This window comes from Phoenix dactylifera, chromosome 2 (genome assembly GCF_009389715.1).
Source record: "Phoenix dactylifera cultivar Barhee BC4 chromosome 2, palm_55x_up_171113_PBpolish2nd_filt_p, whole genome shotgun sequence".
Taxonomy (NCBI): domain Eukaryota; kingdom Viridiplantae; phylum Streptophyta; class Magnoliopsida; order Arecales; family Arecaceae; genus Phoenix; species Phoenix dactylifera.
Window position 1 is genome coordinate 7,536,103 of NC_052393.1, and position 27,346 is coordinate 7,563,448.

Sequence of the window (27,346 nt, forward strand, 5' to 3'; positions counted from 1 at the left end):
TTCTTATTGAGTTTTTCTCATATATATTTTTTTTGTTCCATTTTAAACACGTCTCTCTCTTCGTGTATCCCAACTCACTTGAACCTATTATTTTCATTAGAAATTAGAAATTTCTCTTTGTCGTGACATTAGAACAATGACATATGATAGATACTAACGGGGCCAAGTAGAGAACCCATTAGAAACCTATACCAACTATAAACCCATAAACCCCATGGATCGACATCCGTGCCCAATTTGAAGTGTTTGATTTGTAATTTAGTTTAATTTGTTAGGCTCGATTCTTTATCAATCCAATCCAATCCAATCTATCTAATTTATTCCGACCATTCATAAAATCTCTATCCAAGTTTTTAATTGAACCCATTCTAAACTTATCTCAATCCAAATATAATTCTATACCTGCCTTGGTTCGGTCAAACCTTATACCCCATACGCTATACCCCATACTCGATCCATTTCAGGTCTTGATCTAACTTTGGGCTACGCTGGTCCCAGATCTAAACCAGCCCAAGGAGACCCGGGTTTGGTTTCATGGTGGGCTAACGTTTTGTCACCCCTAAACGGTCCAATAACCCATCGGTGCGGGCGACCGCGGGCCGTAACGTTTAATGGGTCGTCGAGCTCTCTGAAATGACCACACTACCCTTTACCCCGGAGCACGGTTGTGGGCGGTCACGAGAAGCGCTCAACGAGGGCACTGCGGTCTCTTAGCCAGTGGTATTCTCGTTATATTTCGCGCCTTCAGAGTTCTTTTAAAACTCCGCTCTCTCATCGGGTATTTGATCTCGAGCAGCGATAAATACCCCACCCAGGGACCTAGGGTTCCATTGCCAGCGTTGCTCTTTAGGTTTTGGAAGCGGGGTTGCTCCTTTATTATTTCTTCTAGGGTTTTTGATCCCAATTCAAGGTACTGGCTCTTGATCTCTCTGGCTTTCTCTAGGGTTTCTGCGCTTCTTGGATTCCCTTCTTGGATTGCTATGGGTCTAGGGTTTTCTTTCTGATCGGGCGTTCTTTTTTTTCCTTGAAATTACTTCTGACGGTTTAAGATCCGGAGATGCCTCCTCGAGCGGTGAAGAAGGGGTCGGGCGGGTCGGCGTCTGCGAGGAAGACGGCGGCGAGGACGGCGAAGGGGACGCCGAAATCGCAGAGCCAGGCCGCGCCGGTCGAGGAGGTGCCCAAGGTCGAGGAGATCTCGGTTTCCGTCGTGGAGGAGAAGGAGGAGTTCGCTGAGGAGAAGTCGGAGGAGAAGTCCGTGATGCTGGATTCTAAATTGAACGGCTCTGTTGATGTTGAATGTAGGGCTTCTTGCGATTTATCTTATTTTTTCCATACTTTATGTTTAAGAATCCAGTATTCGGTCGAGTTTGCAAAGATGATTTCTGTGCCTCTGTGATAGCTTCTTGCTATGTTTCCATCGAAGGGTTTCATCGTTGATTGTTTCCCTCCCTTTCCTAGTCATGTTTCGTATATATGCTATATTCCCCACTTATTTGCTATGTTGAAAATATGGTGAGGTCCTTTTCTTGATCTAACAGAACCTGTTTATAGTTTATTCTTTTGGTATTGTAATGTTCTAAACTCGTTTCTTCAAGTGAATTGCTTGCATTGCTGCTCTTGATTATATGATGATTGTGTATGGAACTGACACTTGCTGTCTTAGCTGTTCTAGTGGATCTTCTGTTATGATTTCAAACAAAGTATATCTTGTTTAATCCCTCTGTTTCTTATGCTGTTTGACTTTTATATCTGTTATTAGATTCTCATGCCGATTAGCTTTTATAGATTATTGATTATTTAATCAAGTGTACCATCAAAGGATGCTCCTGGACATTTGTCAAAAATAATGCCCTTATTATCTTGAATAGTGACATTGTGATCACATATTCAATCTGTGACTGTAGTTCCTGAATTTTTACATTGCTCTGATAGTTTTCGTTTTTTTTCCTTTAACATTACCAAATCCAAACCTGCTGTACGTGATTCACGAAAATATACCCTAATATTGTGAGAGAGGAGGAATGAGATTCAGATGGAAAAAAAAATCATAGGAGATCGCCTGTGAGCAATTTTAGAATGATATTTGACAACCCTTAAAAGTTAATTACTGAAGTTCGAGGACCACTGAAAGTTTAACCACCTTATTAGCTGCTCCGTTCCCATGGCAAAAGATAGAAGTTTATGGTACCATAATTGTTTGTCTTCATTGGTTGCTTAAACTATGCATTATACTGATATAAAACTGGAACATACTGTTTAGACCATGACATTATAGTACTTATTGATGGTTGCAAATTACATGTATCATACTCATACTAAGGATCTACTCATGTCCTGTTGACGAACATGTTCAATGACCAACGATTTGCATGTTTGTTATTTCCATGTCTTACTGCACTTCTCATATATGTTCCATAAGCAGTTGATTCAATTTTTAAAGCACCAGCAGAGAGGAAAGTTGTATGAATTATTCTTTTTACAGAATGCATACTCACATACACATACGCGTCTGTTGTGATAGCTATCTATTCTAGGATTCTATATATTTATTTTTTTTCCAAATTCCAGACTACTATTGGAGGCAGATGTGCTAGTATACAGTTAATCTGAAAGATATTGTCCTATATTTGAAGGCAATGTAGCGGATCAACTTATTGTCTTCTTTATGAATGCTTGGTTTTGATGATTTGTTGGCACATATTGGCTGATGTAGTGGGCCATTGTTTCTTTCCCCTCATGCATTGTTCTCGTGGGCCTTTTGTTGCATTTTATTCTTTTTTCTGATCAGATGTGTTCATTAAATTAAAGAACCACTTGCATTAACAGGTGCTAATTTATCTTTTGATTCGATCCTTATACATCAATTAGGTTTTCTTACCGTCTAGAAGCCTTATTGCATTGGTTCTATATTATTTCACTCTCAACTCATTCTTGCTCTAATATTCATCTTACAAAGGAGCAAATGATTTTTATTTGGTGTCGTTGCAGATGAAGAGGATTTGAAGGACTCTTATGAGGAAGAGGATAAAGGTGAACGGCTAGAGTTGGAGGACAATGAGCCAGAATATGAACCTGAAGATGATACTGCTGTAGACTATGATGAGAAGGATTTGGAGCATGATGATGGACAGGAAGAGGAAGGGGATGAAATTGAGGAGGTTGTTGAGGAAGATGATGTGGTTGAAGAAGAAGAAGCTAATATGGCAGATGAGGAGATGGAGGATGGTGGAGAGGACATTGAGGGTGAAGGGGATGACGGGGATGCTGAGGGAGATCACGAGGTTGATGCAGAGGAAGAAGAGCACCATGATGTAGTCAAGGAGCACCAAAAGCGTAAGGAGTTTGAAGTATTTGTTGGAGGTCTAGATAAAGATGCGACTGAAGATGATCTCAGGAAAGTCTTTAGCGTAGTTGGTGAGGTTACTGAAGTTCGACTTATGATGAATCCTCAGACAAAGAAAAACAAAGGCTTTGCATTTTTGCGTTTTGCAACTGTAGAGCAAGCTAAACGTGCTGTTTCAGAGCTCAAGAATCCAGTGGTTGGTTTTCCACATTTTCTCTTTTTAGTTTGACTTATATAAAGATTGTTTCTTATTTTATTTTTACTATTTGGGTTCTCTTTTTGATCATGGCTTTCTTTGATAATGTTAGGTGCATGGTAAACAATGTGGTGTTGCCCCAAGTCAAGACAGCGACACACTTTTTCTGGGCAATATATGTAAAACATGGACAAAGGAACATGTAAATAGGCTGTATTGTGCTGATTCATTTATTATTTTATCCGTTCTGTATTAATTCAGTACTATTGTGAATACATGTGCAGTTGAAGGAGAAACTGAAGAGCTATGGAATTGAAAATGTCGAAGATTTGACGCTGGTCGAAGATTCAAACAATGAAGGGATGAATCGTGGGTTTGCATTCTTAGAGTTTTCATCTCGCGCGGATGCAATGGATGCTTATAGGCGCTTGCAGAAGAGAGATGTGGTATTTGGAGTTGACCGAACTGCTAAAGTTGCTTTTGCAGATTCTTTCATTGAACCAGATGACGAAATCATGGCACAGGTATATGTAATTTAAGCTCCATTGCATTTTCTTTTTTCGAATCATATTGGGTGACGCCCTTTTCATTGTGATAAGTTGAATGGAGTGTTTTTTCTTTGGAGGTAATCAAGTTTTTTAATGCAATTAACTATATGTTGGGATAAACATGGCATTTTATATCTAGTTATTATATTATTGTTTTGGCCTGGAATATCATGACTACTGCCTTGTTTAGCTGAGGACTTATTATGTTTCCAGTATTTTCATTTGATTTTTTTTTTTGGCATGATTTGCCAATATGTTTTCAGGTTAAAACTGTTTTTGTTGATGGCTTGCCTGCTTCATGGGATGAAGATCGTGTTAAGGAGTACCTCAAGAAATATGGAGTAATTGAGAAAATTGAACTTGCTCGAAATATGCCATCTGCTAAAAGAAAGGATTTTGGATTTGTTACTTTTGATACCCATGATAATGCTGTAGCATGTGCCGAAGGCATCAACAATGCAGAACTAGGTGAAGGTGATAACAAGGTATGTTTGTATCTGTATTTAGGTCTTGTTATTTCCTTCATGTTTTTTCCATTATAAGTTGCTTTATCATGTTCAGTAATTCCATTTATTCTCCATTTTATGTGTATATGATCTTATTAACTGTTAGCATGTTGTTTTAGGTGAAAGTTAGGGCTAGATTGTCGAGGCCCCATCAAAAAAGTAGAGTGAAACGTGGTCTTCGAGGAAATTTTAGGATTGGCCGTGGGGCTCCTCGAGGTGGTCGTGTGTCATATGGTCGTCCTCCACCTTATAGGTTTCCAGCACGTCTGTCAAGACCAGTTGGTCGTGGGGCACCAATTGGGGCTCGTGGATTTAAGAGACCAATGGGATTTAGAGACAGGCGCCCTGTTATGGCTGTGCCAGAGCGAACCAGGCGTTTGCCTCCCCCAGAGAGGTCATACGAGAGGAGGCTACCAAGTAATTTTCTTGTTCTTTTAGTCCACGGGTAGCCTGCTTTATGGTTCTTTGTGTGCTTGTGATCTCTTACAGTCCATGTTCTTATTTCTTATTCTTTTACTGGAGCAGTTCCTGCATACCCCAAGAGTAGTGCAAAGAGGGATTATGGTAGGCGTGATGAGCTGCCGCCGCCTCTTCCCAGAAGCAGAGCTGCTGCCGAGTATGGGTCCCGGGTTCCCACTGAGAGGCGGTCATCCTACAGAGATGATTATCCTTCCCGTGGGTCAGCCTATTCTGATATTGCGCCTCGTGGTGCTCCTCGAACTGCTGATAGGCGGGCCTACATTGATGATGGTTATGGAAGAAAACTTGAACGACCTCTTCCAACCTACCGAGAAGGACGTAGTCGGGATTATGATTCCATTTCTGGTTCGAAACGTCCATACTCAGAATTGGTAAGTATTTTCTTGCCCATTTGTCCTTTGTTCCTGCATGTAATGCGTTTTCTCCTATTTAATATTGTCTCTTTAATTGGTTTTTAAGGATGATGCTCCTCGATATGCTGATGTAAGCATGCGTCAATCAAGGGCTCGCTTGGATTATGGTGTTAGTGGTACTAGTGCTCAATATGGTGATGCTTATGGTGATAGGTATGTAACATCTGTTTGAAAGTTATTCTGCATGATTATATATATAATGATATACTTGTTCTCTAGGCTTGGGCGATCTCATATGAGTTATGGCAGCAGCCGTACTTCTCTTTCTGGTCAGGATGGGCTCTATGGCAGTCGTCAAGGCATGAGCTACGGAGGAGGTATTTAAAATCCATTTTTAATTACAATAAATATTTACCATGTTTGGGTCATTAGACATTCCATCTTGTGTGGATATCTACATAGGTTCTGTTAGTGGCAGCGATGTTGGTGACATGTACTCATCGAGCTTCAGCAGCAGCTACCTGTCACGGGGATCCGATGTAAGTTCTTCCTTGTTTTCTCTTTTGTGTAGCTATATTTTACACCTGACATCTTTGCTTGTGGCCAGGTTGGTGGTAGCTCTTATTCATCCCTTTATTCTGGCCGTAGCTTGGGTGGCAGCGGATACCTCGGTGGTAGTGGGTCAGGTTCATACTACTAAGGTGCTCAAACCTTCTTCCTTTCACTGTTTTTTTTTTTGAAATTCTCTGGGTACCACATGAGAAATCATGTGTGCTTTCTTTATCATGTTAGCTTTTTATTTTTTTGGCTGGTAATAATTCCTTTGGAAGAAGGTATGGCTTTGTTTTTTCACTTAAGCTGGCCTGCTTGGTTGTATGGGCCTTCGTGATCACACATGGGTTTGTCTTTATGACACAGATTTGACATCACAGAAGGCTGATGTAGGCTGTGGATTGTAGGAAGCTTCTGGATATGATGCCTACACGCTTGGAAAGAGGGCTTAAACCAAGCAACTCTGTTTGTCTGAGAGAAACCTTCATGAGGTTGAGTTGAGAAGGAATGGACTCTAAAGTTTGGTCAGGGCAGTATCAGCATATGGATATCTAGCTTAATTCTGTGTTTTGTAAGGGAACTTGACATATTGGGTCAGTACCAAGATTATCGAGAAAGCCGTAGTGTTGTATGTATGAACATATTTATTTCTATCGTAAGACATCCATGAGATGGAAATGAGGATCTTAGAGTTTGAGGTACTATAAAGAATGCTACAAGCTTTTCTGGATAATTTTATTATGCCGTGATTACTGGATTAAAGCTTATTTTTAAGAAGCTAGAAATATGTTATTCTCGACAATGAAATCTCAGAGCAAGGATCAGCAAGTGCTGATTGAAAAATTGGAAAGGCTCTCACAGGGAGAACATGTTGGATGAATGTCTTGATTACTTACATTCACATGCTAACCTAGCTAGTTCTTCATATTATTTTGGATTTAACACATTCATGCAATCTCAGCTCGTCCTTGCGCTCTTGCAGCTGGTCCTTGAAGATGTGAACACACAGCATTTGGTTGGCCAGAATGCATAGGTTTATAGTGGGGGCCTGGCTGGTTATGTTCTTACATTAACTAATTATATAGATCAGCAAGAATGGATAATGGTAAAAGTGTGTGTGAATATTGTTGTAGGCATATGGTTCTAAAAGTGATTTATTTGTTATTGATAATCCATGTTTTGCAGCCATATGATGGAATCTATTTGGTTTTCTCCACACAGCAAATTGACATGGTGTTTGTTAATCATATACTGAAGTTTGATTCTGCCGGGAATCTGTAACCATTGTTATCTAAAGTTGTACATGGGACTGGGAGTTGAGAAGTAATTAGGATAGAAACATGAGGGCATAGAACATGAGTACATATCTGTTCATGGATATGGAATTTAACTGTCAATTCAACTATATTGGTTTAATTCGTTTTGTGCCTTCGTCGCTTCATCTTGGAAAGGCTTATTTTCTTACAATCCAGACCCCCTAAATGGAGATTTATATGAGATATTTTAGTGGTACATTGCTTTGATTTGTGGAGTGAGCTTTATTTGATGTCTGTTACTATAAAAAGTTCAAACGATGGTTAAGGAAATTTATAGAAATCTTGGAGGCATGCAAGTCTTCCAACTGCACCTTATCAACACCTAAAACTTCGGTGGTGGATTACCATATTGTGAACAAAATAGTTGTGGGGACCAGCAGCTGCATCGATAAACTTCATATTTAGGACTCATTTCATGAGTTCTTTCCCCATTTGAGTGGAACATGACAACACCAATAATCTGTTCTGTTTATTTTTGATTTTTTTTTTGGAGTTTACATGTTGCAGTTTGGTGCTGTGGAGTTTAGCCTTTTGTAGAAAATGTTTGTTGTAGGTTGTCTTGAGTCATTTCTTTTCTCAAAAGTTTTTTGTGTAACAACTAACAAGTTACCCTCTTTTATATCCCTGCATAAGGTATATTAAGTACCTTGTGTTTGATTGAAATGACTTATGATAGTATGGATTTTGTGCAGAAATCATGTGTTTGACATTTCAGTCATATTACTTATAGAAAATGATTACTGGACCCTAGCCTGTTTGAAATGTTGATATGTTCTGAAGGAATTACAATCTGTCACTGAGTTACGTTTTACCAGTAAATATTGTTTCAATATTGATGGCTGAAGGGTTTTGCTACACCCTGGAGGCAATTGTGTGTTTAAACCTTATCCTCGTGAGGCATGTTGAATTGGTAATGGATGCAACATAGGCTCTAGATGTTGGAGTGGAAAAGATGAGGATGGTTATAATAAAGTTTTCAAGTCATTTTCAGATGTAAGGGAGGGCAAAGAAGGAAGATTTTGTGAGACTGCTTGGTAAATGGGTCGATTATTCAGGATGTTCCATCATTGCTCTGGGTCCTTCACTTCCATTACATCAATGTGGATTACCATGAGAAATAGCATTATAGCTTTTAAAAACATTTTTATTTCATCTAATCAGACAACATGGAATTGGAATATGATAATATGGATTTGATGTTTAGCCAATCACCGGATGATTAGCCTGGTGCCAAGGCCTAGTTGCTGGTGTGCTTCCAAGATTCGTGTGTTCACAGCAAAGGGAAAGATAAGGAAGAAGAGGAGAAAAGGTGGGAGAAACAAGAAAGATATTCTACTATGAATTTCGTTTTAGGTCTAACATAAGAACAAACATCAGTGCAGGTCTCCCTATTTGTTATCTGCCCGACGTCACTTGAAGATATCTTGGTTGTGTTGATGTATCAGTATCATTGTCTTACCTGCCTTTGGTACGATCTACCGTGCACGCGGGCCAGAAAGTTTTAATGTACACAACTGACTTGCCTGAACTATTGACCTGATATAACTAGCATGACTTTTTATGCCACCTATCCTTGCCTGGTTTTGCAGGCCTTGCACAGCTAATATTTGGGCATTCAGTTTTGGCAACTGATAATGTTATGTAAACAGTAACTTGATGATGAAGCTAGAGTTTAAGACTGAGACTTATTGATGTATTTTGTGATTTATTCTTAGGGACGGATATTATGAAGTTGCAAGTATGCAAGTATTATTCATTTACTGTATTTTTAGGTCCTGTTTGGTTTGTGATAAACCCAAAATAAATGCCAAGTTAAGGGTTTATTTTAATTTAGCATGTATATATTGGTCGATGGGTTACATATCATTTAACCCAAATCAAACTATTTAGCAAGCGGAGGCTGAAAAGCCTTATTCAAGTCATCGAGTGTTGGGTTTATTTATATCAGTTTCTGAAGAAGTTAAGACTTTCTTGCTTTCAGGTATATTTATATATATACTGGCGAAGAATTTTTGTTACCACCTGTATAGTTTTAGAAATGATCTTTTGCATAACTTTGACATTGCATTTTCAAGTACATTTATGTTATATTCTTCTGGTGAATGTTTTGGTTCTGAGTGAATGCTTTTGAAAAATCTTTGGCAACATTTCTTCAGGCAACTCTTTTATCTTTTGTTTTGCTTTGGGTTGTGGTTGCACTTGTCATCTTCATTTCTTTTTCACCTGTGAGGTAAGAATTATCAGTGAAAAGTTAGTGTTATTGTTGTCAGTGAAGCTTAAGCTTAGTTGGGATATTTATTTTTTGTGAAATTTATTTTTTGTTCTTTTCTTATCGTTTGCTGAATCTCACATGATTGGTGGGTTCATCAAACCTGTAATTCCATGTTAAGACCTTATTCTTTGTTAAGTTGTTTATTTCCCCTTATTGATTTGCAAATATTATTCCGTATCCAACTTTATGACAACTCAACCAATTGAATGTTCAAAACCTACTTTCTTTTGGTGATGTGTCTGAAAAAAATTGTCAGACTTGTTTATTTTGTGCTATATAGGGGTTGTTCAATGAGTGCGGTAAGTTTGGCTTGAAACGTCTTGAATAGTATATGAGTTGAGCTTGAGCTTGGCTGGCTTTAGCTCGAAATATAAATATGTAAAACAATTTATATGTTATGTAATATTTCTGCTGCTATCTACACTACAATTTTTTGTATTATTTGTAATAAAGTAATAGAGGCTGTGTAGAGTATAATGTATTTCAATAATAATATCAATACATAATTAAAAGTATTAGCTTAAGCTATATGAATAAATGTATTGAAATACCTTGAGCCCTTACCAGTTTTCTTAAACAAGCTGTTCATGAACAGTTTGAGTTTGGCTCCCAATTAGATGAGCTATCTTGAGGAGAGCTCAGCTTGACTATGAAACGGGCCAAGCTTGAGCCAGTGCTAGCTTGCTCCGTGTTCAGCTTTTTTGCACCTCTAACCTACCTTTGTAGGTTTCCAGGGAAGTCGGATGTTAATGTTGAAGGCTATGGAGTTGTTTTGTTTCATAGCTGGGATTTTACCGGGTCATGGGAACTTGAAATGCTCATCAGACTTGCAAAAATGGAGCTGCTGTTGAACGTGTAGTAGCAGCACCACAGTCCTTTTTTTTTTTTTTTGTTTTTGTAAAGTTTCTCAGCTTTATGGCTGGCGATGCTGCTTCTTTGAGGTTACTTGCAAATTTCGTTGGTGCGTGAGATAGAACAGCAAACAAGAAATTTTGTAGGGTCAAACTAACTATTTGATGGTAGGTTTGATTTATCTCCTGCTTTATAGTTTTAACTTTTGGCTAAAAGTCGTGATATCTTGGTTGTGTGTAACCGTGTTGTAGATGGTTATTAGATAATTATATTTTATTTCATTTATAAAAATTTGACAGGCCATCTATCTGCTACATTTTTACCATGTAGGTCAGTTCAACACCTGGCTTGTTAGGCATGCATGCCTTTTCTTTTAACTAAAGTGTTAGAAGCGGTGATGTTTCTATCGTGTTTCATATTTTGACTAAATGGATTTGTTATTTTCTACCAACTGCCTATAAAATTAGATGTTTCAGACTTACTGGCATTTATTAAAATAGTTTAAAAGGTGTTGAATTGGCACATGCATGTACAGTCGTCATGTCTGCATGCACCATACAGCTCCCTATTTTGGGTCACCTGCATAGGGAGTAGCTCCCCGAAGGGAATGATATATGGTGCAGCTTTGGTGCCTCACCTACATAGGTGAGTAGCTCCAGCACCCTTGTCTGAATTCCTTTTTTTTTAAAAAAAATAGAGAAAAAAGAAGGAAAGTTGAGATCAGGGACAGTTGCCAGAAGTCTTAGAGGATGTGCTGAAAATGGACCCTTTCAATAAAGTTCTAAAGATAGGACCTTGAGAGTTCATGGTAAGTGTTAAAGAGTATACAATAAAGTACTAAAGACTGGACCTTAAGACCTATAGTAAATGTTAAAAGACAAGATATGTACGATGGCATAAAATATTTTAAACCACCACATAATACGCTTCTTTTTTATCTTTTAGTTGGATTATTTGTTACTAACAAGGATGGCATGTGGTATGTGGCAGAATGAGTAATGTTTGAACTTTGTTTCAAATTACTGATTTGTTTGAAGCTTCTGACTTGAAGTCCAAAGGCATACAAAGTGATGTTGCTAATTTTGTTGGGTTGTTTGTGGCGGCGCTCTAATTTGATGTATATGATTGATCATGATGTTGTAATTCTATGTACCAGTCCATGAATTCCATTTGTGTACATCGTTATAAAATCTTGTAATGATATAAGCAAAGCTTTATTCATTGTGAACATGCTACAGTAATGTCTGATATATTCATGCTTGTTTAGGCGTGGGAAAAAAAAAATTAGGGTTTGATGTTTGGTTTCCAAATGGTCCAGGCGATCCATCGATCCATAACCAATTGGGGCATCTATCTATCTAATTTACTGATGGGGACTATTAATCATCCATCCAAGTAATAGACATCAATCTAAGTGCTAGTGAGATGTAGCCAATCGTCCTGTAAGGAGTAGTGAGGTATAACCAATTTGGACTTCCCTCTTTTTGAAAGATGGACGTATATCTATCTATCTATTTATTATCTAGATATATAAAAAATAAATTATGCTGTGGGATATCATATGATTTAATCGTCTTGTAAGTAATGATAAGATATAACCCATTGGGACTTCCTGTATTTGAAGGTCCGATGTATGTTATTGGGGGTATTGCCTAGGATTTTAGGGTCTCCTAAAGTAAGCAGGGTTTTTTTTTTTTTTTTTTTAATCCACCTTACAGAGCTGAGTCATCTGTCCGGAAATGGCTCGATCATCACCGGAGCTATACAATGATGTTAGAAAATCGTGTGGATTTTTTGATGGAAGAATGACATTGTAAGTGGAGCTGTGCTTTTGAAATTGTGGGATGATATGGTCTGATTTTGTAAGGGATCAAACATCCACGACTTCCAAAATAACTTCATAAAATATGTTCAAACTCCCTGGCTTGGAAAGTCACTTGTCCAAGAGAGATGTCTGTAGAAATAAACTGCTACCTATCACCTCTTTGATCACTCAGTTCATCAGGTGGATGTCGTAGCTGGAGATTTGTGCGCTGCATGGTAGGGTCGGGGTGTCGGATGGGTCTTGTTTACTGCTAAGCCAATTACAGTTTTCAGAACTGTGCGGGGCTCTGGCAGGCGATTTTTTAGCACTGTGTCGATTGAAATTGGAACTATGTGAACAGTGTCTGTGGTCGTGATGGCTGGAAATGACCGGAACAGGCAGGATAATCCGTACTAATGGCCTGGCTTGACCAGAGCCCACAAAGTAGTCCTAGTAGATTTATTATGATGCATGCTAAGAATTGCTATTCTAAATGCCCATGGATTGTACATCTGAGCACTTGCTTGGATGGTTTCATCTCTTGCCATTGAGCAACGGGACTAGGTTGAATTCTAGTTGGACTCAGAGCTTTTATGATTCTAGTTGATCATAATCTACACAAGCTATAATGAAATATGATTATGTTTAAAGCTTTTATGTTTTAATATATGTAGATTATGATTGAGAATTCTCAATTTAAATGCTTTATTATATATTTTAGCATGCTAAATAATGAAATCATTTTTTATCTAAATGTGTAGGTTAGAAATTAATAAAATATATGAGTTTTGGTTTCTAGATATTTCTAATAGTTTAAATCATAATCAATAGTATTGATTTTCAATTTGATACCCCAATTTTTTTGATTTTTTAGAATTGAAAGATACAGATTACCTTCCTCCGAGATGAGCGTCCTCTATCTCTTGATAAGTTACAATAAAATTTTGTTTTTAGAATTTTAAATTGAAATTTTTAATATCTTTTTAGGTTGCTAAGGAATGTTAAAACAATAACTCCATTTTTTTTATTTGAATCTTAGTTGTGTAACTTAATAGAAAAATGCAATAATGGCTCTCATTATCTTCAAACTGATTGCTTATACTTAAATCCAAATGATAATATTAGTAGTTCATTTTGTATAAGGGAAAAATATGAATAGCATATACTGGCATGTGGTTGGTTCATCACAAAAGGAATGAATTTTCTGTAAGCACAAAATCCATACACTCAAGTATAATATTTTTGCATTGTTCAATCAGAAAGAGAAAGTGACGGCCATCAAAATCCACGGATCCGCCGGGTTTCCATCCACGGCTGCAGAATTTGGTTACAATACCTGTGCTCTCTATGGTCAAGAAAGCAGAGGATTCTCTAAATCCTTTGGCGCTGCTCAAACAGCGTTTGGTCTGTGCCTCGCTCTCCAGCAGCCTACAAAAATATTCGTGAAAAAAAGGGTGCATTTACAAAGGTAAATAAACGAGTCAAATGAACTACTGGGTAAAGAAGCAGGAGCCGATGGTAAAAACACTTCGCCAATTTGGCGTGGCGTGCTTACATGATGACTATAAGTTAATAAGCTTGTGGTTGTTTTCTGTAAACAACAGATGTATCAGAGATTTAAGATCATAAATCACCAGCCGAACAGTCATTGGATCGTGCCATTGTATAATATGTCTATAGAACTTTTACGAGATAAAATACAATATTTTAGCGTCTCATTTGATGATATCAAACTGGATTTGTATAAGATCTCGGACTACCACCCAACGTGCATGGAAAATTAAGAATTTCACATGGTGCATACCCAAGCAACCAGAAAACACACATTATAGTATGCCAAATTAGACGGCAATTCCATTAACATCTTAATCTGTCGGTTGATATAAATATTGATAGAGCGCTCTTTCTCTGTCCCTGTACAGATGTGTCGATGACTGGCAGCTCCTTGTATTGACAGCAGAATGTCATGTGGCAATGTCATCGACCTCAGAATTAAAAACAAAACTTGGAAATGTGGTTGTTATGTCCCTGCAATGTTTGATATGAGCAACAGTCAGGTCAGACTAAGGAAAAGATGGGGCAAAATAACCAAAGGTAACACTTTGATGCAGGCCTAAAAATCCGTGTTTGGTCGAGCACCCTGGGACCAAATCCGACAAAAACCTCCAAATCCACCAAAAACCTCCAAGGAGTTGGTTACTATTGCTAATTATTTCAGCCTGAGCGAGAATTATCTCTGAAAGATAAAAATGATGGCAGATTTTCCCAGTTCTACTTCCAAATAGTCATTAGACATGTCTGCCATCATAATGGAACTCTCACATGCCCGACTCCAAACTCCACTTTTTTAATATTTTTCCACACCTCATGCTCTCTCGAATATTTCGGACTCAAACTTCTTTCCAAGCAGAATAATAATATTTCCACGTTTCCTTTTTCCCAGAGTCATATAGAATTTAATATTTTTCTTTTATATGTATGTATGTATGCATATATGTTTGTATATATGTATACCTTTGTGCATGATATTCATCATTTCTAACATGCACACACAATAATAAATTGATATTGGGTTCCCTCATAGAACAAGTGATTTTATAATAAATTTGACCAAATTAGGCCAAATTTTTAAGTGCTTCATAACTTATAGAAAAGGAGGCTGAGGTGAATAAAGAATAGTGGGCATAGCAATACACACCATGCTCACAACAACCAGTCAATGCCCAGTGGTAGGAGCAACCATAGGGATCAAGGAGGACGATGATCAGGATTGCAAGACTGTTTAAGACTACAACCCAGAGATATACAGGAGATGAGGCTAACATGGCACCTGCGGTTCAGTCAGGGAGGTAGGATCAGTCATTGTCCACCACCTCGTTGAGTTAGGGATAAAAGCAGAGTACAAAGAAAGGGAAAGCAAACAAAGCTCCAGATTCATTGGAGAGGGTTGATGACGAATCCATTCACTTAGATTTCAAAACCACCGAGCCCTCGGATGATTGGTTGCCTAGATCATCTCGCGATACAAATGATGATGCTAATGACGATCCGAGGATTGATGCATTTGGAGGATAATGAGATAGCTGTGAACATGGGTAGAGGTGCGTACAATTCAGAGACATATGAACCAAGTCCATTCACCAGCAAATGTCATTTCACTCGAGGTGGTTCAAGAATTCACACTACTGCAGCCAATAACATAGAATATGGAGTAGGGTCCTTGGATGTCTCTAGATACTCATCATACACCGGATCCTATTCTGATAGCTAGTGTATAACTCGCATGTCCTTGATCAGAAAAATCGAATTTGAGTTACTACCACTCCCCATAGCCTCAGCCAGATAACGGGTAAGTTTTCACTGCTAAGATCTTCCCTTAGGTGGAATGGCCAACCCAATACTAGATAGAGGATTAATATTAGGATGGCTATCCAAGAGGCTAAGATATCGTATCTAGAGGTGGGCATAGTATCTAGGTTGGAGTCGAGTTTAAGACCTCAACTATGAACGAGATCCATGAGGGCATACATACTCCATGAGAGACTAGTTGTCAGTATGTATTTTGTAATTTAAATCTATTTGATATATGTATAGTCGAGCTAAAGACTATGAATTCTCAATTTTTAATTATTATATTTGCATCCATCAAGCAATCTAACAGTCTTGCGAGACCAATATGAAATTAAATAATATTAAAACAATCTTAAATTCATAATTTCAAGATCCCTAAACTTTAAAGTAACAATAACAACCAAAAAGTTGAAAACTAAAAAAATAAACTGGTACGCTTTTCCATACCATGCTGGTACAACATGTATTTTATAATACCATCCCAATACTAGATCGATATGGTGCTTGGTACCAAAATTGCAAACCTTGAGGGGTGTTTAGTTGCGGAATAAGTGGGGGTACTCCCCCAAATAGGGGATGTCTTTGTCAAACACCAAAATGGACCATGGACAAGACTTATTTATACCATATAGGGGTATAAGTGGGCCCGCAATGTATAAGTCTATTTCACAAAAATGGTGGAATAGACTTAAACTGCGGAATAGGCTTGCCTTAATTCTCTTCAATTCTCATTTTGTCCTTATCTACTCTATATACACTCAAAAAAGTGAGGGCAATTTGGTTTTTGCGGTAAAATCCAAACTATCACGAAGTTCATTGTGCATTAGATCTACCTTATTCCCTCTACTTATTTTCTGCACTTATTCTTTCAACTAAATGCCAAATACACCTATTTTCCACTGAATAGGGTTATCCTTTCAACAATACAAAAGAAATCCTTTCAGAAATCTATTCCACAACCAACATCCCCTGAAGATCCTAACTTTTTCCATCGAAGTGGTCTTATGTAAAATCCTTGTACCTAATACTCTTAACCTAGGTGTTGTTAATGGTACTCTAACCTAGCTGTCGATAATGGCATATGCAGGTTACCAAAGACAGATGGGAGAAGTGTGTTGTCTAATTATCCAATGTCCCCTCAATGCTTGGCCAAGGATTTATTATATACTTAGAGCCTCTTGAGATAATAATTCCTTCAAAATGCAAAGAGAACACAGGTTCATTTATTATGATAAGTTTGTTAAAATTAGTTTGACAGCCTTCTTAGTGCAAGGGTATGCATTCTCAACAGTAATTGCACCAGCCAGCTTTAAGCATTCTCATTCACCAACAAATTATATTAAGGGCTATCTCAGATGTTATTTTGAGCCCCTTCAATTCCATTCTCCCCACTTCCATCCATGTTACCTTGGCCTCCCTTCCTCTACATAATTCTTTGACATGGATTCCAGTAACTCTCCTTTATGGAGGTTCCTTATATTATCACTGTAGATACCCATTGCATCACAATGTGTTGTCCATCATTTTACCCTCCTTATTTTGCTGATGTAAGAGCAAAAGTTCATGGCATATTGCCACAACCTTCTTCTATAATAGTCATTATATTATCATAGATGATGTTTGGTGACTTTGTTTAATTTGAACTAAATTCTACTTTCAGAATTTCTCCATAAATTGGTAGGCTTAAGCCACCCAAATGTGATCATTCTATAACAAAGTCCAGCCAATTATCCAAAAATAAGCCGCTTTTTTTCCTCATAGTTCCACAAACCTCCTAGGCTTATTAGTGTGGCTTATTCACACTATAGTTGATCAAATTTGCATAATCTTACTTCTGTGATACAAAATTGGTGACAATCACAGAGTACAATGGTTGCAAAGATGCTTGACTTATATCTTTCTTATCCATCTTCCATGGATGGTTGCTTATTATACATGATTCTTTGAAAGTTTTTGACTAACAAGAGTCTGCTTTCTAGAGCATTTCTTTATTTAGAATGTTTTTATCTACCTAATGGCTATTACATTTGAGAGCGTTTGATCACTGCAAGTGGCTTTTGCCTTTTGTATCTTTTGTTAGTTCTTTTTTGTCTCTCTGATCTTCCACTGAATTATGGCTTCGTTCTTCAACTAACAAAGAATTGGACAATGCCAGTCTACTCATTAGGTAATCTTATTATTTTAGAGTTTTATTTAATAAGCTAATAGCCAAAATAAATATGCAAACCCTCCTACTTTCTTCGTCTCATTAGGCACTAAGTCCTTTCCTTTTAAATCCTTTACCGAGTCTTCCAAATTACATGCTCTAGCAACATCATGGCCCAATAATTCCTTAGTTCACCATTTTGCATTAAAAATGCACCATTTTCAGTTTTAGTGCACGGTGAAATCCAAGATCTCAAGAACTCTTTCACTCATCTTAGCAAATCCATAGATTTCCTTCTTAATCCTTGAGCTATTGATGATAATGAGCAAAATTTCTCTCCTAGATAACTTTTCTTTATCCTTCAAATCAATATTTTTTCAAACAAAACTTACTCCAAAGCATGATTTGCAATACCAAACTGTATTGCATAGTACATAATATACCATACAGTACTAGTAGGGTACCAAGACCTGGTAAGCCCCTATGTTGAGTTTTAGTACCAAGGCACTGATGTACCTCACTGACACTCGATATAGGATGTACTGGTTGAGTACCTATACGGGATCTGGTAATGAGACTCCAATCCTTGCTCCAAACTCCAAAGTATGTACTTGAAACTAGTGAATATCTTTTATTCCTAATCCAGCTCTCTGGTCATCCCACTAGGAGCTAATATGCATGCCTGAAATTAAGAAAGCTTTACATACAAGGAACTTTACAAACAAAGAATATATGCATGCAAATATATAGGAGTAATGCGGCATGCAATTTGCTTCTTGTTTGGTATTCAAGCACTAGTACTTACCGGAGATATGGAAGAGTCATTATCTTCAATAATGATGGATTGCGAGAAACAAAATTCGCCCATTCTGTTTTATCTATTTTCCCATCTTGATTCACATCAGCTTCCAAAAATGTCTACACCCACAAGCAGTAGTACAGAAAAACCGATTACTTAGATGCCAATTCACTAGACTGGAGAACCATTAGTGCTCTCAGCAATTTGACAAACCTTATCTAGGATTAACTCAACAGTCTCATCAGACAGTCTCATTTCTGACTCGTATAAAAGTGCAATTAACATCTGCTTGACCTGCAAAACCGGATCAACATTGTAACTAATATATTCTATCAATATAACAGATGAATTGGCAAGGAAAAATCATTATAATTGGCCTTAATATCAATTTCTTCTTTCCTATACAGAATCAGCAAAACATTTGAAATGCACACTTAGATGGAAAATGTGAAGGATGAGGGATCTAGTCTAATTGTATAAAGAAGAAACATGTGCAGCAGTTCTCTGTATATATATGATTTCTGTCCTCACACAATGTCTAGATTGTGGACTATATCATTATAAGGGGTAGCTTTGCATTTCATGCATGGTTTTTGAAAGGCATGGTCAAATAGTCTTTTGCAATCATGTTATAGTGGAAAACTTTTTTCTTTATTTTCCTCTCTTCAATATATTTTCAGTTGTTAACATGACATCAGTCCCACAAAAGCCTTGACGCGATCTTCGGTCCAAACAAAGCTCACCTGGAAGGATAAATAATTATGAGTTTCTATTTATATACTAGCATATACTTCCCCCCACTCTAGATAAAAGGGGAGGCGAGTTGAAATGAGAGGATGGAAGAGATGGGGAAGTGGGATTTTTTCTGCTCTACACTCCTCTCATTCTCTCTCTAAAATTGTTGGGTTTGAAGGGCATATAAAGTTATAAAAAAAACCATCTAGATGGGGTTTTGGAATAAAAAATGGCACATGCTTGATTGATTATTGCTAAATGTGTTCGTAACGGACTTTGTTATGAGGATGCACTAAGCAAAAGATGGCGAATTCTAAGGTAAAAACATTCAAATATGTTCCCTCCATTTTATATAGCATACATACGCATGGAAGATAAAAACTGCAGCGGGACCAAAATAATTACAAGTCTTGGCTGGTTTGGTATTGGGTGCTTCTTTATAGGCTGGTCCTAGTCAAGCTTTAAGTTTCTTGAGCCTGAGCTGGTTTAAGGTAGCCTGACCTGAGCTTGGCCTATTAAGAGCCCTAGTTCTAACTTCTAAGTGAACCCCCCCCGCCCCCAACCACCATCCTTCCTCAAACTATGATATCCTATGCTCAACTGAACTACTTGAGCAATCTACATAATTTGAAAAAGTAATGAATTAAATTGCCTCCTTAAATTTGCATTTCTCTACTATAAAATGAATTGAGGATAAGATGAGTAAACATTTGATTTTTCATGCATCCCATATGCATCCTATATATGCATTTGGTAATCAAAAAGTTGGTAAAGAAACAGTTGTTAAGAAATGTAGGTATCAAATTCTGCCATTTATACTTATAAGCCAATGAATTTTAATATAGAAGGATTAATGTAAACTTCACATGTGTTTGAGATAGAACATGTCAATGAACATATTGACCAATTACACAGTCCCAAGTTACCTCTTTCCGTTCGATGAAGCCTGTGCCGTCCAAATCATAAAGCTTGAATGAAACTGTAGTCATGTCAAGCATCACCAACTGTAACGATTTTTTTAGCAATAAGCCAAAAATGATAAAACAAGATAATGACTTACAATCAACTTTATCTTCTTGTGGAGCATTTGGATGAAACACATTGAGTGCCCGAACAAAATCACCAAAATCAATGACCCCCTTTTGCTTCACATCAAATAGGTCAAAAATCTGCGTATATAGTGATCAACTAAACTATATATTAGGAAAATTAGAACAGTCTGCCACCATAACCGGAACCTAGAAAGTATTAGCACGGTAGCATTGGATGCTGTATTGAAATACAAAATGTGGACAGGCACACTAACCTGCTCACCCTGATATAATAATGTGATGCTGCTGAAAAGATATTCCCACAACCAAATGCAAATGAAACTCATTAATATGCCTAGCAAGATGAAAAAAATGCCAAGGAAAGGCCTAGCCTGAATACTTTTCTTTTATATAATTTTGTATTTCAAATTATTTTAGTTGGTATATAAGATCATCAGAGGCCAATAATTATGAATGTGACCAAAGGTCTTCTTGTGCATAGTTACATTCAGTGTTCGACTATAGGAGAAATTTACCGATTTCTGGATAAATTTCAAGCACCCAAGTTTGTGCATGAAGAGAAGTGCAGATGGAAATTTAAGCACAGATGGGTGCACAGTTTGCACCACTCACAAGTCGAAGGCCAATATTAAAAAAGAAAAAAAAGGAATGGAGAAAAGGTCAACTTCATAGCAGATGGGCTAGGTTTAAATGATTACCATTTGGATTCCATGTAAGCCATTAGATCACAAATGTGTCCGCATGCGCCACAGATATACGTTCCTTCTAGTGTAACATAAAACATAATTCCAACCAGGGAAGCATGAATTTTATTGATGAGTTGGTTTGAGTATTTGCAGCATATGCCAAAGAATAATATCAGCCAAGAGTATCTTTCTAATCAGGACTTGGTCCTGAAGAGAGGCCTATGGTTAATTTTTTACCATATATAAGACATGATCTGCTACTCAGGTCAAACTATTTGCTTTACATAGTCTTCTTATCAGTTTAGACAACTACCTAGAGGATGAATCTTGGCACAACGGTAAGGTTGCTCCATCGTGACCTGCACATCATGAGTTTGAAACATGGAAACAACCTCTCTACATGTAAGGGTAAAGCTGTGTACATTTGACACTCCCAGACCAAGCACTAGCGTAAGCCTCAAGCACTGGGCTGTCCTTTTTTATCAATTTACCTGGCTGAGCTAGATGATAATTGCAGATTAATTTCAATAGCAGGTTTGTTGAATCACTATTGCACATCATGACTCTCACCAATTTAGCATTGTATATTATTGATTCTCTTGTTCTACAGATTCTTCTGGGTATTTACACAACTACACTGCAGATTAGGGCACCTTGTAGTGGTTGGAACTGCTACACATGAAAATCATCATCATCATCATTGCATACCACTTTCATGATTATACTTTAACTTTGCAAAGGTTCTTTACCATCTTTGCTTTCTAATAACTTATCCAGTTGACTGTGATATGTTGATGTTACTTCAATGTATTATTATATAGGTCCAACCTTGGTTTCATAAACCTTTATATATTGTCATGCATGCTTAGCATTATTTTATCTTATGCTCTCTACAACCTAAATTGTGCTACTTCTTTTATGCTCTTACATGTTAGTGGATCTATGAATGAATTCTCCATTTTTGGTGATTCACCTTCGATTTTGAAGCCTATTTTATCATAAATACATTCCAGCATACATATGGTCATATGTTTTTACTCTACAAATCTTTGTAGAGGTTTATGACATCGTTTGCGTTTATAAAATTTATATTCACATTATGCTTATTGTGGTGATAGACTCATTAAGTCTTTTCAAACATATATATTGGCATAAGACCTTGACGAGAGCTTCGGTCAAAATGCTAATTTCTCAAGTTCTGTTATCAAATTGTGAACCAATAATAACTTTTTAGTGCAAGAATTAATGGGAAACACAAAGGGTGTTTAGATGAGCTTAAGGAAATACAAACTTCTAACATAGACCTAACATGCTGAAAGCCTTTGGCAGGCACAAGTTTATTGGGAGAGCAACTGGTTAAGAACAGAGATGATAGGAATATTGTAAGGATAGTTAAGAACGTTAGCCAAGAAAATAATTGGAAAAAGAAAAGTAAAGAAAGAACATATTCAATGAGAGGTAGCATGTGACTCCAATAAGTCATTTTGCTCGTGCCCATAGAGAGGGAGAACGATTATGAGGCTTAGGGTTTTGGATCAAACCCTAGATGTGAAAAAAGGAAGTAAATAGTTAACGAGAAGAAAAGGAGGGAAAACAAATCTGAAATAAGGAACAACTAAAATCCTTATTTCTTCTCAACATCAAGTATTCAGCGCAAGGTGCGCATGCAGCGCATAGGGGAGGGGCGTGGATGGCATGAATATGCAATATAAATTTTGAAAATGTTGACATCGTATAACGATCTCTTCAATGATTATAAGAAGAGGCACCCGATTTGACTTGTAACTTAAACATAAGTACAAATATGTCATACATGTAATATGCATGTAAATACATATGAACCAGTGCAGGTTGATATATTTTGCAATTTGCATATAGAAAAGCTAATGTACAAGGCCCTTTTTATAGTTGGGTCCAGCCACTGTATCACACGAGGTATGCAGTACCAGAACAATTCCGCGTACTGACCGCGTACTGACCACGAATAGGGATGGATTATGGTCTAAGTACAAGTTTGTGCCCAAATTAACGCAAATGTGTCCTTACCGAGCCGAACCACCTAGAACCGGTTAGTTCCAAGTAGTTCGACCACGTAAAGGTTCCATACTGGTTTTGTGCCTCAATTATTGAGGGAGAAAGAGCCTAATGCCTTTTTTCCCCTTTGTTTCAAGGTACGAGAGAAGAAATAGAGGAGGAGAGGAAGAGTGTGGAAGGATAAAACCTTTTCTCACAAAACCCTATTTTCCACTCAAAAGTAACCCTATTACAATTCGATGTGGTATGGTACCGGTACCATACCCGTCTGCTATCGGTACACAATCCAGTACTGAGATTGCAAATCTTGGTATCATATTCCTACCAAAAAATCATGCTCTAGATTATCCACAAATCCAAATGACTATCTAAGAAGAGGGTAAAATGCTTTATTCTATTACCCATGCATCCTCAATAATTATTCATTCTATTTCTTTACTCTATTAGGCTTTGTCAAAAAGTAGGAAAAGTTGAGCAGACAAAAATGACAAAATGGAGTCTATAGTGAAGAAAATAATCCCTATAATAAAGATTAAAACTCCTGCTTCATTTCCTTCACTTGACTTTAACCCTGTGGTCCTCTTATATATCTTTGTACCCTGTGTATTCTGTCACATGAAAAAAGAAGGGGGGTTTTGCTCTCTCTTGGAGATGCTGATATCACCGCAATGAAATACGATAGCAAGGTAGCTGTAACGTAAATACGATTACTGAAGAAATAACGTGAACTGATCATAAATTTGACACTTTTAAGCTTATATTTCAATAACAGAAGCATGAGAAAATATAAAACAAAAGCAAGCAAACCATAGGAAACTGAATCTGTTTGCACAATATCAAGATATTGACAGCCAGATACAAAGTCAAAAAACTTTAGCCATGATCAAGTATCAATTAATTGTTCAACTAAGCAAGAACGAGAAGAAGAGTGAGCCGAAAAGAACAATACCCTGTTTGCAAAGAGGTTTTCCTTTTTTCTGTTCTTAAATAAGGCAAGCTGGAACTCTTCCTGCATAAGGAACAATATAGAATGAGTTGGCCTAATACACGGATCTTGATAATCAATCACTTCAAATATGACTTCTGGATCTTGAACGATTCATAAGGAACGTGGCACAGACTTATCTTCACTTATCAGCATGAATCATATAACTGGGGGGAAAAAAGGAGTGCAGTTCCTAATCTCGAGGTTCTATGGATTCAAAAGACTAAATTAACAAAAAAAATCATGCAGATTCTTAGCCAAAAATATGAGATTAAGAAGGCAAATCCATCATGAATCAAATTCACCATAAAACAACATGAGTGCAAACTGCATATTGTTTTTATTTAAGCTTTATATGCATTAAAAACAATTTACCAACTTAATCAAGTCTGAGAAACACTTCAATTCTAGCCTTCAAATCATCAAATTCTTATCAATTACAAAATGATAGATATATATCGCCAGGATGTAAAATCGTGCAGTCTGTTTATTAAAAATAAGAAATGAAAAGAAAAGAAATTTGCTGATATTAACTATAAGTTGCAGATTCTTAGTATAGTAGCAATGTTTAGACAGGAAAAAAATAAGTTCATGATGATTTACACAAAATCTGTTTAGAAGTATCCATATACTTTTACAAGGAAGGAAGAGAGAGAGAGAGAGAGAGAGAGAGAGAGAGAGAGAGAGAGAGAGAGAGAGAGAGAGATCATGTATATAACATATATGCTGTGTCTAAGAGTATATTACCTTATTTATTAGCCCATCATCAACCACAGAACTGCTGATGCTCTTGAACAGCTCAAAGAGTGCCTCTACTTCACTGACGCTGACTAGACCATACAATAGAAATTAGTAACATAAAAACTAAACTTCCAAAAGAGAGAGAGAATCAAGGTAAGCACAGCATCTGGCCCACCTTTAGAATTGTTTTCTTTTTTTGCTTTTAACAAAAGGGAAAGTGAAACATAAGAAAGAGGAGTTTACAGTATCCACCAGCTTATACAATGACCTTCTCCCTATACACTGATGTATTACAATTGATTGCTAACTCTTACATCCCCACAGCTGGTTTTCTTAGAAAATAAAAATAACAGTAGAAAATATTATTGTTTACTAATTGAATAACAAGAGCTTAAAAAAAAGGAGTTTGCAGATGTGATATTCACTTGGGAGGCTGGATTCATCAGAAAGAATTGATAAGTTCTTTCAAGTTTCACCATGATGCAGCAGATTACATGCATAGCAAGATATGATAATGGGCCATTCAATTGAAAGTGGGAGAATTGATCAAGATCAACTAGATCATTTGTTACAAGTTGACCAAAAGCAATGGAGGTCATGCAGTTTTTGAAGAGTTCAGCATTTGTAATGCTTTTTAGTGGGAGATGAATTCATTATGTAATTAAGTGGCCACAAGGAACACATCTTGGCAAAGAAGCCGAAATAAATTAACTAAAACATTGAGGACTCACATTTTTTACTTGATACAGGCTATCAGAACATAGTGAGAGTTTAAATAATCCTGAAGACAATAATGAAATATCCTTTATACCAGGGAAAAAATATCAGCGAAATGGAACTTCAAATCTGCACCAAAAATCATGTAGATTCCTATCAATGGAATGTACTGATACAAGTTTGAGAAGCCCTTGAAGAGCCCAAACTTAGTTAATATAAAGTGACATCAAGGAAAGCCTAGGTCCAAAACATGATAAATATAAGAACTTAAAATCTTTTCCATTAACAACTTTAAGAAATGAATTACTTTGAGCTCTAGGAAAACAAAAAAGGCTTTGTAAACCTAACCATGTAGCTAGTGATGACCTGTAACAATAGATTGTGTCAAGCAAACAGTGATGCTATCTTTCGATAAAAAAATACATCCTTAATTTTCCTGATATGTTGCCGAGAAGGCTAAATTTGTACACCTTCTAAAGTTTAATCTTGCTTCTCCTCTCAAGTGTTATGATTTGAATGAGGGGCTGTTTGGCAAAATCGTGCCAGTGGGACCATGGAGAGAGGGTGCGCGCAAGATTGCGGGAAGTCATCAACCTGGAGAGGCCTTTTTATTAATCTGGTGGGGATGGGGCACCACAACCCTCTCAGACTCCAGCTCCCGTTCTCTCTCCCCTGCCGATCCACCCGGATCCAGCAGAAACTTCCCAAACAGGGCCTAATATAGTCAACCATCCTAGCTCACCATCCAAGATTTCAAGTGACATTCCTTTGGATCCCCTCTGAATTAATTCTCACTTACATAAAGATAGTTACAGAATCAATGTCAGCTCAATAACCAAGTGCGTTTGAAGTCTGCGGCCTCTGAGACATATTATAATCATTGCACAATCTTGTTATAACTTTAAACTAGAAATCATTATTCCACCAGGTTGATCCACTGTTGCATCAGATATAAGGATGTCCAAGGACGCTGCATCCGGAGAAAACCTAGCTATTGCCCCTTTTTTCTAAATCCTAAATTGAACAAGCGTGCTCAACGCCATCAAAATGCTGCTCATGCAATAAGGCACCAATACCATAATATGGATGCCCAAAAGAAACGTAATTGAAGCTGGAAGAAGGAAAAACAATGGAACTTACAAGCAGTTTGGGAGGCAAGAACCACCGGGTCCTCGTATCCTGGGTATTGCCTTCTAGCCCTCGACGGAAAGCAGCCCATTTATCGCTACGATCAACCGGAGGCCGGGCCTAGTCTCCCAAATCACGCATTACAACCATCCACATCTTCCAACCAATTCTTCTGCACCATAAAAGAAGAGACGAAAATTTATACAACCCCCTTCTAAACTCAACAATTCTATTTCTTTCCCAAAAAGAAAGGTAAGTTGACGAACCATATATATACATATATATATAAATCCATCAAATAGCCAAGCAGACCAATAAAAACAAAACAAAAAAAAAAATTCTGCCCTGTATAATTTCTTTTTTCGAAAAAGAAAGAAAGAACACGAACATTAAAATATACCAGGAAACCAAGAAAAAAAATCACTTTTCTGAAATAATTCGAAAAAGGATTTTTAAGGAAACCATCAAATCAGAGATGAACAAAACCCCAGGAAACAGATTTCAGATGGATTAGAAAACGAGAAAATAAACCTAACCCTAATCCGAATGGGAATGGGGGAACCGAGGACGTATCGGACGGAAGTCCACCCGGAACTCGTCGAGAGAATGCCGCGGAGGAGGGGGATATATATATATATATATATATATATATATATATATATATATATATATATATATATATATATATATAGAGGGGCGAGACGGCGATAAGGATCGCAGCGATCGGACGGTTCGGATTTGCGGTGAGAG

General features: G+C 37.3%; 2 protein-coding genes across 6 annotated transcripts; one reads left to right on the forward strand and one right to left on the reverse strand.

Moving 5' to 3' along the window:
• The first annotated feature begins 782 nt into the window (after positions 1-782).
• On the forward strand, positions 783-11,639 carry LOC103710772 (heterogeneous nuclear ribonucleoprotein Q). Of its 2 annotated transcripts, none has more exons than XM_008796652.3 (13): positions 783-910; positions 1,050-1,298; positions 2,989-3,539; positions 3,652-3,741; positions 3,824-4,063; positions 4,351-4,572; positions 4,713-5,010; positions 5,119-5,444; positions 5,533-5,639; positions 5,706-5,803; positions 5,889-5,965; positions 6,034-6,127; positions 6,345-11,639. In XM_008796652.3, exons 2-12 carry the CDS (start codon positions 1,058-1,060, stop codon positions 6,124-6,126), a joined length of 2,343 nt encoding a protein of 780 aa, XP_008794874.1. In that variant the 5' UTR covers positions 783-910; positions 1,050-1,057; the 3' UTR covers position 6,127; positions 6,345-11,639. The 2 variants fall into 2 exon arrangements, with proteins under 2 accessions (XP_008794874.1, XP_008794875.1); XM_008796653.3 differs by having other exon boundaries at positions 6,386-11,639.
• Positions 11,640-13,385: 1,746 nt separating this feature from the next.
• On the reverse strand, positions 13,386-27,286 carry LOC103710773 (calcineurin B-like protein 1). Of its 4 annotated transcripts, none has more exons than XM_008796654.4 (9): positions 27,133-27,286; positions 26,609-26,768; positions 24,758-24,840; positions 23,975-24,034; positions 20,314-20,422; positions 20,180-20,232; positions 18,732-18,812; positions 18,525-18,637; positions 13,386-13,650 (listed from the first exon to the last, which is right to left on the reverse strand). In XM_008796654.4, exons 2-9 carry the CDS (start codon positions 26,685-26,687, stop codon positions 13,407-13,409), a joined length of 822 nt encoding a protein of 273 aa, XP_008794876.2. In that variant the 5' UTR covers positions 26,688-26,768; positions 27,133-27,286; the 3' UTR covers positions 13,386-13,406. The 4 variants fall into 4 exon arrangements, with proteins under 4 accessions (XP_008794876.2, XP_008794877.2, XP_008794878.1 ...); XM_008796655.4 differs by having other exon boundaries at positions 27,128-27,224; XM_008796656.2 differs by lacking the exon at positions 13,386-13,650 and adding an exon at positions 13,839-14,250 and having other exon boundaries at positions 27,133-27,285.
• Positions 27,287-27,346: the final 60 nt, after the last annotated feature.